This window comes from Eleutherodactylus coqui, unplaced genomic scaffold (genome assembly GCF_035609145.1).
Source record: "Eleutherodactylus coqui strain aEleCoq1 unplaced genomic scaffold, aEleCoq1.hap1 HAP1_SCAFFOLD_68, whole genome shotgun sequence".
Lineage (NCBI taxonomy): Eukaryota > Metazoa > Chordata > Amphibia > Anura > Eleutherodactylidae > Eleutherodactylus > Eleutherodactylus coqui.
This window is the reverse complement of record NW_027102524.1, coordinates 194,826-211,497: the sequence shown is the minus strand read 5'-3', so window position 1 is coordinate 211,497 and position 16,672 is coordinate 194,826. Positions and strand designations below refer to the sequence as shown.

The 16,672-nt window shown below is 50.5% G+C and overlaps 1 protein-coding gene across 1 annotated transcript in view; it reads right to left on the bottom strand.

Moving 5' to 3' along the window:
- Positions 1 to 11,212, bottom strand: part of LOC136604695 (lysophosphatidylcholine acyltransferase 2-like) — a 95,843-nt gene extending 84,631 nt beyond the window's left edge. Inside the window, exon 1 of the mRNA XM_066588920.1 lies at positions 11,130 to 11,212. Within this exon, the coding sequence (XP_066445017.1) occupies positions 11,130 to 11,212 (83 nt within the window). The remainder of the gene's footprint in view (positions 1 to 11,129) is intronic.
- Positions 11,213 to 16,672: the final 5,460 nt, after the last annotated feature.

The following is a 16,672-nucleotide window of genomic DNA, read 5'->3' as shown; positions in this document are numbered from 1 at the left end:
TGACACCTCTTCTATCTGCCTTAGTAGTAAGTTTTCAGTTTCTTCTGTTGCTTTTGGTGCTCTATAGAAGACCCCTATCAGGATTTTGTTATTTTTTACTCCCTGTATTTCTACCCACAGAGATTCCACCTGTTCGTCTCCTACCCCTATATCCTCCCGTAGCCTCGGCTTCAAGTTCGATTTGACGTACAGACATACCCCTCCCCCTTTCTGGTTCCTTCAGTCTCTTCTGAAGAGATTGTACCCCTGCAAATTCACCGCCCAATCGCACTTATCATCAAGCCATGTTTCCGTAATTCCGACTATATCATAGTTTTCATCAGTCATTCTCGCTTCAAGCTCACCCACTTTACCAATCAGACTTCTTGCATTCGTGGTCATACAATTTATATAATTTTTTTTGTTTTTTAAATTTGTTTTGTTGCTATTCGTACTTATGGCTGATCTATCAATTCTATCTGTACTAACCCCACCCCCTGCTCGACCCCCCCCCCCCCATTCCCTTTGCTTGGACCCGGATCGCTAGTTACACTGGCTACCCCACTATTTCTCATTTTACCCCCCCCCCCCAGTCCCTAGTTTAAACACTCCTCCAGCCTTCTAGCCATCTTATCCCCCAGCACAGCTGCACCCTCCCCATTAAGATGCAGCCCGTCCCTACGGTAGAGCCTGTAGCCGACAGCAAAGTCAGCCCAGTTCTCCAGGAACACAAATCCCTCCTTCTTACACCAACTCCGGAGCCACTTGTTTACCTCCCTAAGATCCTGCTGCCTTTCTAGTGTGGCTTTAGGTACAGGTAGTATTTCCGAGAAAAGTACCCTGGAGGTCCTCGCCCTAAGCTTGGACCCGAAGTCCCTGAAATCATTTTTGAGGGCCCTCCATTGACCTCTAACTTGTTCATTGGTGCCAACGTGCACCATGACCGCTGGATCCTCACCAGCCCCTCCCAGTAATCTGTCAATCCGATCCGCGATGTGTCGAACTCGAGCGCAAGGAAGACAACACACCGTTCGACGATCCCGGTCTTTATGGCAGATTGCCCTCTCTGTCCCCCTAATTGAGTCCCCCACCACTAGAACCTGTCTAGCCTGCCCTGCGCTCCCCATCCCCGTCTCACTGGAGCAGTCATCCCCCTGGCGTTCAGAGGGCATGTCGTGCTGCAGCGGTGTTGGCTCTGTAATGGCATCGCCCTCATCTGCCAACGTTGCAGACATGTTGGGTTGTGCCAGTTCAGGACCAGCCTCCCTGGATCTATTCCCTCTACGCCTCCTTCTATCTGACACCCAGCTGACTGCCTGCTCCCCCTGCACTTCCGTACTACCATCCGCCCCCGCCTCTACCCCAGCGAGTGTCTGCTCAGTGAGCACCAAACTCCTTTCCATGATGTCAATGGCTCTCAGTGTTGCCAGTTGCCCTTTTAGATCCAGAATTTGGGCTTCTAAATGTGCGACGTGCACGCATCTTGCGCAACAGTATGCCCCCCTCGATCGGCTGATCAAGGACCGCATACATTGCACAAGTAGCACACTGGATGACATTGCCAGACATGGAGCTCATCCTAATGGGGATCTACAATTTACTTGTGGAAGTAGTGAAGATAGACTTGATCACACTCCGCTCACACGCTGCTACAACTGCTCACACGCTGCTGCAACCGCTCAACTGCTGCAACCGCTGCTGCAACCGCTGACCCGCTGCTGCAACCGCTGACCCGCTGCTGCAACCGCTGACCCGCTGCTGCAACCGCTGACCCGCTGCTGCAACCGCTGACCCGCTGCTGCAACCGCTGACCCGCTGCTGCAACCGCTGACCCGCTGCTGCAACCGCTCACCCGCTGCTGCAACCGCTCACCCGCTGCTGCAACCGCTCACCCGCTGCTGCCTCTGTGCAACTACTCACGCTGCCGCTCTCACGCAACCTCTTACCCGCTGAGACTTATGCACAACCGGTCACAAAATTTTTTTTTTTTTTTACCCCCCTCACAAACACTTAGACCCCCAGACACACACACACACAGAAGACACAAATAACCAGATACACAGAAGACACACACTTAGCTCACAAACACACACAGAAGATACTTATCAGCTCCTCCACTCCTCCTGGTGACGTCACCCGCTGTCCCGGCGGCCGCTCACTCTGCCCTCCTGTCTCAGCTGCTCCGTTCTGGTCCCCTCCGCTGCTGCTGGCGCTGGACTCCTGGTGGCCTCTTGGCGCTGGCTACTGCGCTCCGGTCTTCTCCTTGCTGCCCCCGCACCTGCTTCGGCGCTGGTATCGGCTGCTGAGCTGCTCCGCTGTCCCCTTCAGCCCCCCGCTCGTACCTCCGTCTCGTGCCGCTGCTCCTGGCGTCAGCCCCAGTAGTACGTGTTCCCCACAGTGGCCCCAGTAGTACGTGTTCCCCACAGTGGCCCCAGTAGTACGTGTTCCCCACAGTGGCCCCAGTAGTACGTGTTCCCCACAGTGGCCCCAGTAGTACGTGTTCCCCACAGTGGCCCCAGTAGTACGTGTTCCCCACAGTGGCCCCAGTAGTACGTGTTCCCCACAGTGGCCCCAGTAGTACGTGTTCCCCACAGTGGCCCCAGTAGTACGTGTTCCCCACAGTGGCCCCAGTAGTACGTGTTCCCCACAGTGGCCCCAGTAGTACGTGTTCCCCACAGTGGCCCCAGTAGTACGTGTTCCCCACAGTGGCCCCAGTAGTACGTGTTCCCCACAGTGGCCCCAGTAGTACGTGTTCCCCACAGTGGCCCCAGTAGTACGTGTTCCCCACAGTGGCCCCAGTAGTACGTGTTCCCCCCAGTGGCCCCAGTAGTACGTGTTCCCCACAGTGGCCCCAGTAGTAAGTGTTCCCCACAGTGGCCCCAGTAGTAAGTGTTCCCCACAGTGGCCCCAGTAGTAAGTGTTCCCCACAGTGGCCCCAGTAGTAAGTGTTCCCCACAGTGGCCCCAGTAGTAAGTGTTCCCCACAGTGGCCCCAGTAGTAAGTGTTCCCCACAGTGGCCCCAGTAGTAAGTGTTCCCCACAGTGGCCCCAGTAGTAAGTGTTCCCCACAGTGGCCCCAGTAGTAAGTGTTCCCCACAGTGGCCCCAGTAGTAAGTGTTCCCCACAGTGGCCCCAGTAGTAAGTGTTCCCCACAGTGGCCCCAGTAGTAATAGTGTTCCCCACAGTGGCCCCAGGAGTAATAGTGTTCCCCACAGTGGCCCCAGGAGTAATAGTGTTCCCCACAGTGGCCCCAGGAGTAATAGTGTTCCCCACAGTGGCCCCAGGAGTAATAGTGTTCCCCACAGTGGCCCCAGGAGTAATAGTGTTCCCCACAGTGGCCCCAGGAGTAATAGTGTTCCCCACAGTGGCCCCAGTAGTAATAGTGTTCCCCACAGTGGCCCCAGTAGTAATAGTGTTCCCCACAGTGGCCCCAGTAGTAATAGTGTTCCCCACAGTGGCCCCAGTAGTAATAGTGTTCCCCACAGTGGCCCCAGTAGTAATAGTGTTCCCCACAGTGGCCCCAGTAGTAATAGTGTTCCCCACAGTGGCCCCAGTAGTAATAGTGTTCCCCACAGTGGCCCCAGTAGTAATAGTGTTCCCCACAGTGGCCCCAGTAGTAATAGTGTTCCCCACAGTGGCCCAGTAGTAATAGTGTTCCCCACAGTGGCCCCAGTAGTAATAGTGTTCCCCACAGTGGCCCCAGTAGTAATAGTGTTCCCCACAGTGGCCCCAGTAGTAATAGCGTTCCCCACAGTGGCCTCTGCAGTAATAGCGTTCCCCACAGTGGCCTCTGCAGTAATAGCGTTCCCCACAGTGGCCTCTGCAGTAATGGTGTTCCCCCAAAGGGACCCCCACAGTGGCCTCTGCAGTAAGTGTTCCCCCCACAGTGGTCTCTGCAGTTTAGTGACCCCCCCCACAGTGGCCTCTGCAGTAATAGTGTTCCCCACAGTGGCCTCTGCAGTAATAGTGTTCCCCACCGTGGCCTCTGCAGTAATAGTGTTCCCCACCGTGGCCTCTGCAGTAATGGTGTTCCCCCAAAGGGACCCCCACAGTGGCCTCTGCAGTAAGTGTTCCCCCCACAGTGGTCTCTGCAGTTTAGTGACCCCCCCACAGTGGCCTCTGCAGTTTAGTGACCCCCCACAGTGGCCTCTGCAGTAATAGTGTCCCCCCCCCCCCACAGTGGCCTCTGCAGTAATAGTGACCCCCCCCCCCCCCCCACAGTGGCCTCTGCAGTAATAGTGACCCCCCCCCCCCCCCCCACAGTGGCCTCTGCTGTAATAGTGACCCCCCCCCCCCCCACAGTGGCCTCTGCAGTAATAGTGACCCCCCCACAGTGGCCTCTGCAGTAATAGTGACCCCCCCCCCCCACAGTGGCCTTTGCAGTAACTGCGACCCCCACAATTGCCCAAGATGAGTCAGCACGATGAACAATAAAATGTCTATGTGCACACGAGCGTGTAGACCATTTTTGTAAATAGTATATAAGACGGGCTGAGAGTATATGGGCAGCAGGCTCGCCTATGGATCTGATGAGATGCCTGGGACCTTTACCCTGATTTGACGTGACTCCTGCCTCGATAGAAATCCAGGGCTTCATTTACGATGGGCTCTGGGTCTCTAGAGCGATGGCAGTTTTTGGGGACCGCTATAGACCAGAAATGGAAGGGACCTTTTTATTTGTTTTTAATACTTCGGTCTGCTTTATTGTCCTTTCTCTTGTGTCAGTGGGTCCCAAAATCAATCCTTCCACTATAAGGGGTATTGCAGGCTAATGCTGAGGATGTGATGTCCTCGGGATGGGTTGTCAGTGGTTGACCAGCTGGGGTCCGCCACTTTGATTCGCCGCCGATCAGCTGATTGTCCGGCTTGTCAGTGCAGCAGGCTGGACATTGTCATTGGTGGTCTGGGTCAGGAGTGTGGTGGGTGGCTTCATTCCCATTGAGATCAGTGGGAGTGATGCTTTCAATTACACTTCCGGATTCTCATTGCAGTCAGAGCCAAAGGTGAAATGGGAGGCATCGCTCCTGTTGGTTTTGGTGAGGGGGGAAGCCATCTATTGCATTTCTAGCCTTGACTACCAATGACTATATCCAGCCCGCTGTACTGACAGTGAGCCAGAGGATAAACTAATGTAGCGGGGATCCTGAGCGGCAGATCCCCGCTGGTTGACTGTTGGTGCTCTATCCTGGGGATAGGTCATCAATGGTAAAAGCACGGAATAACCCTTTAATTGCCAACATATTCCTTACATATACTTTTGATGTATATATTCTATATATATTGATATTTTATCAATTGCAGCTTGAACAAGGTAGTAAATGGTTGGCTATCTATCAGTTCCATGGAAATAGAGCCGTGCTCACACATTAGCAGTATAACTCCATTCACAAGGGGGCTAGGGTACTGCCATTCTCGTGATCACTGGAGGTCCCGGTGGTCGGTCTCCCAGCCTCGTACATTTATCTCCTAGTTTTCCTGGTGGTTTAGGGTCGAAGAACGGGTTCAAATGTATTTCACTTCACACTGTGAGGTGCCCCTAAGTGGTTTAGGGAGTTTTGACCAAAGTGATTATATGTTGCACAGGGCTTCTGTGGGTTCAGCTATTTCCAGTTCAGCAACAGAACTACCCTGCACTTCTTTTAATGTTTTTATGGGTTCAGGTGAGAAATGTTAAGATAAGGTAACTTTTAAAAAGGTTGAAATGCTTTAGTATGGAAAACTAATTTGAACTAAACGTCTTATATATAATGTTTATGGCCATCTCTACCACCCCAGCTGAGGCCATGCGGACACACAACTGGGTACATAGAAGTGTCGGACAAAGCCTAAGGCCTCATGTCCACGGGGAAAATCAGATCCGCTGCAGATTCTACATGGAGAATCTGCAGCGGGTCCCTCCTGCCCCGCGGACATGAGCGCTGAAAATAGAAATTTAAAAGCATTTACCTATCCGTAGCGGGCGGCGAAGGTCAGCTGTTCCTCACGGCCGGATCTTCATTTTCGGCCGGCGGATGAATTCCTGACGCCGGCGGCACGTCGCCGGCACATCCGCCGAGCCGAAGCAAGGGAGATGCGGCCGTGAGGAAGAGCAGAGCTTCGCGGCCCGCTGCGGGTGAGTAAATGCTTTTAATTCCTATTTTAGGTCTCCCGCGGATCCGGACGGCTTCCATAGGCTTCAATAGAAGCCCGCGGGAGCCGTCCCCGCGGGAGACCCGCATGAAAATGGAGCATGGTCCAGATTTTTTCATGCTCCATTTTTTTTTAAATGCCTTTTATTGACGATCCGCGGGTATTTATCTACCCGCGGGTGGTCAATGCATCCCCATGGGGTGCGGATCCGCGCGCGGGAGATCCGCTGCGGATTTTAAATCACATTTTGCCCGTGGACATGAGCCCTAAGGCCTCATGTCCACTTGAAAAATACAATCCGCGCAGAATCTGCCGCGGATTTGCTTTAAGTGGTATTTTTTTTGCATGCAGATATCCGCACACATTGCTATCAATGTGATAGCAATGTTGCCGATCCGCGCGGAATGCGCGGCAGAATCGAGCATGCCGCTTTTTTTTCTCCCGCGCATGAAAAATGCAATTCTTTTAAAATGCCATCCGCAGGTGCAAAATTCAATTTAACGGACCGTGGATGGCCAATAATTCCCTATGGGCAAAATCCGCTGCGGATTCCGCAATTCCATTTAGCTAATGGACATGAGGCCTTAGAGCTCTCCTTACTGCTACACATGAAGTTCAGTTCTGGTCCCAGGGCCTTAAAGGGGTTCTACCAAGATTATAACTTATCCCCTATACACAGGATGAGGGAATAAGTGTTTAATCAGTGAAGGTCCAGTTGCTAGTACACCTACCAATGAAAAGAATTGGGGTCCTTTGTTTTTCATGGATGAATGGAGTGGCGGTCAAGCATACACATTGCTTCTTCTACATCCCTATGGAACTGCCAGAGATAGCGAGCATGCGTGCTGGGGAAGAGCTGTATCATGGGATTGATTGGCTAGTGGGAGTGGCCTAATTTAGGGATGTGGACACTATTGGGGATTATAGGACAATCAGGCCTCTATGAAGCAACATGCTCTACGGGGGCTCCTGTGAAGTAAGCAGGAACAGAGTAGAGGAGAACAAACAGTCTTTCTCGTATTATAAGCTTGCAACGTTTAAGCTTTTCTTTAGGTTTCTGTACCACTTGTTGGCGGTTGCATTTAGTAAAGTTGCGTTGTTTACACTAAATGTGGTTGCAGTTGTTTTCTTAATGGGGAACCACTTGGGATTCACCACCCTACATGTTACTAATCAGTGTATCGCTTCACATCAGGAAGGAGGACATGATGGGTTGGTTGTCTAGTTATGCCCAGGATCTGTGATCGTCTCAAGTGTCTCTGATCCTGGGTTTACACATACAATATCTTCCCTTGGGCTTGCCGTACAGGCTGCACTGCAGTTTGTGGCTTACGTGTTAATATTCATATCTTTGTGGAAACCAGAGCTGTAATTGCCTTCACATGGGGCAAATATTCAGTTTGTTGCACTTGCCCTGCATTTACATACCTTACCAAGGCCTCCCCCTGGCACCTGGGGCACGTGCTCCCTCTCATCCCTCATTTACATACCTCACCAAGGCTTCCCCCGCCACCTGGGGCACGTGCTCCCTCTCATCCGTCATTTACATACCTCATCAAGGCCCCCCTGGCACCTGGGGCACATGCCCTTTCTCATCCCTCATTTACATACCTCACCAAGGCCCCCCCCCCCTGGCACCTGGGGCACATGCCCCCTCTGATCCCTCCCTGACCTCCGTCTAGCTACAACTTTGCTGCAAACAACCATTTTCTCACCCATATGTATTTGGATTCAATTCCTTAAATTTAAGAAATGGTTTATTTAGAAAGTATTGTCTAAAATCAGCCTTCACCAGAAATTAGACACCAGAAAATAAATTCTCGCATGCTCCAAAATAAAAACTTAAGAGAAGTATCAATTATAAAAGACTTTATTTAAGGTTTTCAACATTTTAGTGTTATGGCTTCCCTAAGGCTGCAGATCCAGAAGAAAGCGAAAAATCCCTCGACACTTTTAGCCAATTTGTGTCACAGGGAAAAAATTCCTTCTTGACCCCGGGAAAAGGCGATCAGTCCTAGAACCCTGGATCAGAGCCGCTGATGATAGTGTGATGGTGGTGGGCATTGTACATGTAGAGCTGGGGGGGCGCGCTGTGTGGGTGTCCAAATGAAGTTGCTGGCTGGGTGTACAGCTAGTAGACGCTGTGTGGCGGGGTGCATGGTGACGGCGCTGTATGGCGGGGTTCAGGGTGAGGGTGTTGTGTGGCGGGGTGCAGGGTGAGGGCGCTGTACAGCAGGGTACAGGGTGGGACGCTGTGTGACTGCACCCCCCTTATAGTCCGAGGGAAGAATCATTTGCTGTTTCAGTGGATGAATGAGCGATCCTGGTTGTCAGGTCATGGTCACATGATCAGTACTTCCAGAATTACAGCCTTCATTCATTCAGAATTGTTGTCACAGCAAATGGAGGATAATGCTTGCTTCATTGCAGCATCTCTCTGTAGAGCTGGGGGGCGCTGTGTGGCTGCGTGCTGGGTGAATGCGCTGTGCGGCTGCCTGTTGGGTGAGGGCGCTGTGTGGCGGGGCGCAGGGTGGGACGCTGTGTGACTGCACCCGTCCAAGGGAAGAATCATTTGCTGTTCCAGTGGATGAATGAGCGATCCTGGTTGTCAGGTCATGGTCACATGATCAGTACTTCCAGAATTACAGCCTTCATTCATTCAGAATTGTTGTCACAGCAAATGGAGGATAATGCTTGCTTCATTGCAGCATCTCTCTGTAGAGCTAGGGGGCGCTGTGTGGCTGCGTGCAGGGTGAATGCGCTGTGCGACTGCCTGTTGGGTGAGTGCGCTGTGTCGCGGGGCGCAGGGTGGGACGCTGTGTGACTGCACCCGTCCAAGGGAAGAATCATTTGCTGTTCCAGTGGATGAATGAGCGATCCTGGTTGTCTGGTCATGGTCACATGATCAGTACTTCCAGAATTACAGCCTTCATTCATTCAGAATTGTCACAGCAAATGGAGGATAATGCTTGCTTCATTGCAGCATCTCTCTGTAGAGCTGGGGGGCGCTGTGTGGCTGCGTGCAGGGTGAATGCGCTGTGCGACTGCCTGTTGGGTGAGGGCGCTGTGTGGCAGGGCGCAGGGTGGGACGCTGTGTGACTGCACCCATCCAAGGGAAGAATCATTTGCTGTTCCAGTGGATGAATGAGCGATCCTGGTTGTCTGGTCATGGTCACATGATCAGTACTTCCAGAATTACAGCCTTCATTCATTCAGAATTGTTGTCACAGCAAATGGAGGATAATGCTTGCTTCATTGCAGCATCTCTCTGTAGAGCTAGGGGGCGCTGTGTGGCTGCGTGCAGGGTGAATGCGCTGTGCGGCTGCCTGTTGGGTGAGGGCGCTGTGTGGCGGGGCGCAGGGTGGGACGCTGTGTGACTGCACCCGTCCAAGGGAAGAATCATTTGCTGTTCCAGTGGATGAATGAGCGATCCTGGTTGTCAGGTCATGGTCACATGATCAGTACTTCCAGAATTACAGCCTTCATTCATTCAGAATTGTTGTCTCAGCAAATGGAGGATAATGCTTGCTTCATTGCAGCATCTCTCTGTAGAGCTGGGGGGCGCTGTGTGGCTGCATGCAGGGTGAATGCGCTGTGTGGCGGGGCGCAGGGTGGGACGCTGTGTGACTGCACCCGTCCAAGGGAAGAATCATTTGCTGTTCCAGTGGATGAATGAGCGATCCTGGTTGTCAGGTCATGGTCACATGATCAGTACTTCCAGAATTACAGCCTTCATTCATTCAGAATTGTTGTCACAGCAAATGGAGGATAATGCTTGCTTCATTGCAGCATCTCTCCTTAGAGCCGGGGGGCGCTGTGTGGCTGCGTGCAGGGTGAATGCGCTGTGCGGCTGCCTGTTGGGTGAGGGCGCTGTGTAACGGGGCGCAGGGTGGGACGCTGTGTGACTGCACCCGTCCAAGGGAAGAATCATTTGCTGTTCCAGTGGATGAATGAGCGATCCTGGTTGTCAGGTCATGGTCACATGATCAGTACTTCCAGAATTACAGCCTTCATTCATTCAGAATTGTTGTCACAGCAAATGGAGGATAATGCTTGCTTTATTGCAGCATCTCTCTGTAGAGCTGGGGGGGCGCTGCGTGGCCGCATACGGGGTGAGTGCGCTGTGCGGCTGCGTGCGGGGTGAGGGCGATGTGCGGGGTGAGGGCGCTGTGCGGCTGCGTGCGGGGTGAGGGCGCTGTGCGGCTGCGTGCGGGGTGAGGGCGCTGTGCGGCTGCGTGCGGGGTGAGGGCGCTGTGCGGCTGCGTGCGGGGTGAGGGCGCTGTGCGGCTCCCTGCGGGGTGAGGGCGCTGTGCGGCTGCCTGCGGGGTGAGGGCGCTGTGAGGCTGCGTGCGGGGTGAGGGCGCTGTGAGGCTGCGTGCGGGGTGAGGGCGCTGTGAGGCTGCGTGCGGGGTGAGGGCGCTGTGAGGCTGCCTGCGGGGTGAGGGCGCTGTGCGGCTGCGTGCGGGGTGAGGGAGCTGTGCGGCTCCCTGCGGGGTGAGGGAGCTGTGCGGCTGCCTGCGGGGTGAGGGCGCTGTGCGGCTGCCTGCGGGGTGAGGGCGCTGTGCGGCTGCCTGCGGGGTGAGGGCGCTGTGCGGCTGCCTGCGGGGTGAGGGCGCTGTGCGGCTGCCTGCGGGGTGAGGGCGCTGTGCGGCTGCCTGCGGGGTGAGGGCGCTGTGCGGCTGCCTGCGGGGTGAGGGCGCTGTGCGGCTGCCTGCGGGGTGAGGGCGCTGTGCGGCTGCCTGCGGGGTGAGGGCGCTGTGCGGCTGCCTGCGGGGTGAGGGCGCTGTGCGGCTGCCTGCGGGGTGAGGGCGCTGTGCGGCTGCCTGCGGGGTGAGGGCGCTGTGAGGCTGCCTGCGGGGTGAGGGCGCTGTGAGGCTGCCTGCGGGGTGAGGGCGCTGTGCGGCTGCCTGCGGGGTGAGGGCGCTGTGAGGCTGCCTGCGGGGTGAGGGCGCTGTGAGGCTGCCTGCAGGGTGAGGGCGCTGTGTGGTGGCGCGCAGGCTGGGCATGGGCTGGGCTACTCACAGATCGTCCATGCTTGGCGGGTTGGTAGCGTGTGGTGTTGGGTAGTTCCTCAGTATCTTCCTTAATCTTTCACTGGATGCCATGAACTCGGGTCTTGCTTCCCGTCCGTCTAGGCTGGCCCGTTCCTCACGCACATTGCCTGGTAGCCAGCAGCTCTGCGACTTCCGGAAAGTGATGGTGTTACCTGCGCTGGATCCTCTCTCTTCGTCCTCGCCTCGTGATCAGAGCTCCAGGCTTTCCACGCTGCAGGGTTAGCTTGGAATGCGGTGATGTCACAATGTTTAGAATTCTCTCATCCTATGATGTCACAATAAGTGCTCCACAGGCCGCCATCTTGTTATATCGCAAATGATGATGAAAGCGGTCGCATCACTACATGCAAAGTGGATGGGACCATAAAGGTCGCATATAAATTATGCACAACATTAACCCCTTAATGCTCCATGATGTACTGTTAAGTCATGGAGGTTTGGGCTTTGTATGGAATGGGTTCTGGGCCGATCCTACTCTATACAATGCTGTCTGGTATAGCTGACACCCGCCTGCAACATATTAACCCTTTAAATGCTCCGATCGAAGTTTGGAGGTCCCTAACGGTTACAATGGCAGCTGGGGGCCTTCTGCACACTCCCAGGGCTTCCATTGCAGATTGCCTATGAAGCCTGATCTTAAAAGGGGTTGTCCCAAGTTTGCATTCATTATAATGTTGCTTCCATCAAAAAGGCTCTTAGAGAATCATTATATTGTGCATGAGACCTAAGGTGAAATGCAAGTGCCTGTAGCGCCAAATGGTGAGGGATAGAGGAATACAATGCTTTGACATCGCAAGTTACCCAGGTTTTATCTGCCCCCCATTTGTGTCCTGCTAATATTTGAATGACACTATTGCTATTAGGAATATATCCGGGGATTTGAACTACCACAGCAATTGGGTACATAGAAAATTACAGCCTGAGTCTCTCACATAGGGATCCTCGTCCCGAAACTATTGGGCGCATGGGAGGTGGAAATACATTTTTGTGAGACTTGGGAATCCCATAAAAATTTGCAAGAATAGGATTTTTGGGAACTAGATAAGCCATTTCTTTGTCACTTAATACCCCCATTGAGCCCCCTCTGGTAATCAAATCAGACAATGAATGGGTGAATGTTACGGTGGGATCAATCTCTAATTTTCTATAAGTTTTATCATCATTGAGTATTTTTTCAACACATAAACTGTATAATGCATTATCCATTATGGCAATGGTGCCCCCTTTGTCCGATTGCTGAATTATTAAATCAGTATCGTTAATGAGATTCTGTAAGTCACGTCTCTGGGACACTGAGATGTTAACATTTTAATATTTGGATGCATCTTTCTTCTGACTGGATCTATATAGGTCATTAAGATCTCTTTCCATACTGTTTTGAAAATCATCCAGCCATCTAGTTCTGAGATGTTTGGGGTAAAAAGAGGGATTGGGAATCCTCATATCTGATGGCATTGGAATTGAATCTGGTGCCATATCAGTGTACATCTGTTCTTTTTCTAGTTGTTCTAAATCCCAGAGAAAGGCAGTGTCCCTTGTTGTTAGGTCTCCATGTTTGTCGTCTTGTTTTGCAGACTCCTAAGAAGCTGTTCTGTTTGCCCCATTGATTCTGGTTTGTTCGCAGAAATACTTCTTTACAATGAGGTCCCGAACAAATTTGTTTAGGTCCAGCATAGTATTGAAAGGGTCAAACGTGCAGTCAGGTACAAAATTCCTACCCTTATTGATAATTTCCAATTGCTGGTTAGAGAGAATACGGGGTGTGAAAAAAATTATATTGTCCGCTAATTCCGAATGGTTGGTCTGCGGCTGGGGTATCTCCTTCTTGGCATATGGCCCCCTCTCGGTGCCTTGTTTTTTGACAGTCTCCCCATAGTCTGCATTCTTTGTGTTGGTTCTTCAAATACCTGAGGGTCACCACTGGAGACATCTGATGATACATGGGATGTGTCCCCTTCCCACTCTGAGGAGGAGAATGTGACACTATTCAAATTGCCTGTATGACTTCTCATTGATTGTTTCTTGAGAATTGATTTGGGTTTTTGAATCCTTTTGGAACTCCAGTTGTAAACTTTGTCATCTTGGTAATCGCGTCTGTCTCTTTCCAGTTTGGTTTTTTTTATGTGAATTATCTTTTCTTCCATTTTATGTAGTTCCATATCCTCTTTTTGTATTAGATTATCCCATTCTGTGGAATTCTAAGTTGCTCTCAATTTATGTTCAATGTCTTGTATGTCTTTCTGCAATTTATTTAATTTTAATTGCTCATTATCAACTATCAATCTCATCAGAGCAATCGGAGAAGATATCATTCCAACTGGACAGAAAATCATCATCATAAATTGTTGTTGGTATTTTTTCAAACGCAATCCTCTTGGGATCATTGTAAGATCCAAATATTTATTCAGGGAGTGTTGGTCCCACCAAGTCTGTAATTCTGATTTCTTATATTTGGTTAATGATTGGATTAACCCCTTTGTGTCAGGATGCATACTTTGTATATTGTCCTGAAACAGACTGGATAATTTTTGCATCCTGGCCCGGACAACTGTTTCTTGTTCAGCCATCATACTTTGTTGAAAACACCAATAAAAATGAACATAGGTACATTCGAGTCCCATAAAACGTACTAATAATAGATGGTATACCTTAGTGGCTAAATTTTCATTTACAAATAGTGTGAGGATCGTGAGCAAATGTCCAAAAATAATGGAGATACTGCACTTATAAATATGGGTAGAATTTACCTCAATCCTTGTATACTTGCATTTGGTGCTGTGCATAGTCTCCTCAGAACAAGTTATTCATAGCAACAGCGGCCGGGTAATTCCAAAGAAAAAGACACTTGAAAATAGTGTGCTGTGCTGTCAGCTTGCTCACTTCATATGTCTCACGATCCACTGCTTGCTCAAGCGGTTTCACCTGCCCCCGGTCCTGGGCTTAAACAGCAGAAAATTCCATGCAGGAAAAAGTGTCATCCACGCTTGCTTGCAGAATAAAATGTATAATCTTCCTTTATTTAGACATATTTAAAATTTGCCAGGTATACACATCTCTGGACCAGACGCGTATGGGGATGGGATGAGATGAGAGAACATTATATGGGGGATGTGATGAGGAGCAGCAGACAGTACATGGGGGATGTGATGAGTCTTAAAGAGGATCTGCAGCACCTGAAGTAAGGAATGTCTTCTCATTCACTGCCTGACTGACATGAGGCTCTTCTTAAGGAGAGTATATAGTAGATAGGTTGTTGAATCTTATATATTGTATATCATACATGTGACTATATATATGTGTGATCAAGGAGACGTACTGTCAGATGATGGGTTCTTCTTCCCCCTTTCGTTTACTTCCTTTCCTTAATTAATTCTGAATACTTGTAAATTTCAGCTTTTTCTTCCCCAACGGAGGACACGGCCCAGGTACGATCCTGTCCTATAACAGAGCTAACAGTGCGGTTGCTATACTTTGCATCAGCAGGAACCCCTAAACATTCAATCATCCATGGCTAATCTGAGATCAGAGGTGGGCAAGAAATATAATGTCACTCGCAGTCACCAATAAGATGGTGGATCAGTGATTTGCAGCCGACGGCTCTCCAGCTGTTCTGTGACCGCAGTGTGATGGGAGTTACATATCACAGACCACTTTATGTAGTAGTACAAGTATTTTGTTAGTGTTTTATATAATTGAAGCTTAATTTATATAAAACCCTAACAATATACTTGCACTACTACAACCGATCAGCTGTTCAGCGGTCGGTGCACACCTGCACTTATATAACTTCTGCAGGAAGCACGCAGCTCTGTTCCCGCACTGGTGAGGCTTGGTATTACAGGCCATTCACTTCAATGGGAAGTTACCCTGCAATATGAGACCGGACCACTGCTGTGGGAACAGAGCTGTCTGCTTCTTGTAGAGATTAGCTAGTGTGCAAGTGCAGCGGCCCAGCGAACAGCAGAGTGTTGGGGGTCCTGGAAAGCAGACCCCACTGAGCTCCTATTGATCATCTATTCTAAGGACAGGTCATCAATGGTTTATAACTGGACAACCCCTTTGTCTTCTCTTATTTCTCTCCAGATTGAGGCCAATAAAGAGCAGATTTCATAAAGAAGAAGCTGAATGAAGAGAAGAAAGAAGCTAAAGAAAACAACCCGGAGAAGCTGGTGTAGTATGTAGGATGCCCTAAATGTCATCTTAATAGGACTAGCATTGTGGTGTGCACCATGTAAATGAGCGTGCAGCTATTTCTGGGGGACTTTTTCCTTCCAGATCCCCCTGTGTATTAATCCTTCGAATTCCATATATCAGCTACCACTATGGTCAGTTCATATGAGGTGTAATGACGATGTGATGCTGGCAGGAAAATTCATCAAAACTGGTGCAGGTGAAAAATGGTCAGTGGAAATCTATTTGCTTTGGGTAACTGCGCCAGTTTTCCTTGCACAAAGTTCATTGAAATTCTCCCTTTGCGAGTAGACTACTGTAGGTGAAGTGATATTCTGAGATGTTCCCCATAACTTCTGACAGCACCTAATAATATAACAGGAGGGTCTACTGAATGAGCAGCTGTATAGGATGTAATTTACTTAGACAGCCTATTCGCTGCATATCGCTGCTGAAGACTTAAAGGGATTGTACCAAGATATAACGTTATCCCCTATCCCCCACTGATCACAAGAACGGGGGTCCTGATGGTCTCCCCACATGAATGGAGCAGAGATAACGCATGCCTACTGCCACTCAAATCAATTAAATGACAGCACTGGAGATTGCTGGGAGTTTGTACAATTTCAGCATTGTGATTGAATGAATAGAGCGGCTGTCACATGCGCATTCTCCTCTCCATTTATCTAGGCACTTTCAGGAACTCTTTTCTCAGGATTGGTGGGAGTCCCAGCGTTTGGATCACCACTGATCATAAGGTTATTCCCTATCTGGTGGATACGGGATAATTTTAGTTCTTGGTACAATTCCTTTAAACAAAGGTTTTAAACTCCTCGTTTCTGCTGGAATCAACTCCTGGGTTTGGCTCAAAGAACTGCAGTGGAGTTATTCCAAAAAGCGCTGTGTGGGAAACCACCTTTAGCGTAAGGCCAGACGTAGAATACGCATCTACCGCCGCAGAATTGTGTGCGGTAAATCTGCGATGTGTCACAGTACAAGCAATGCAGATGCGACTTCACGTAACCTTCGCACCACTTGGGGCAGATTTTGCCACTGCAAAAAATTAGTGTCAGATCTGTAACAACGTACGGCTTTACCGTAACAGTCACTTGGGGAACTCTTTCTTTGGATGTGGTATATGATGCTTTCCACAAGTCTAAGACAAAAGGAAGACAAGAAGAAAGCTGTCATAAGAACAGAAGAACGGCAACTGAACTTGGAGGTGCAGGAGACTGACTGAGAAGACAAGAAACAGATGGCCTTGAGTTCCTTCAAGCTGAACTATCTGGATCCCCGGATTTCGGTGGCTGGTGAGTTCTTTAATTTCTTGTGGAAAGTTTG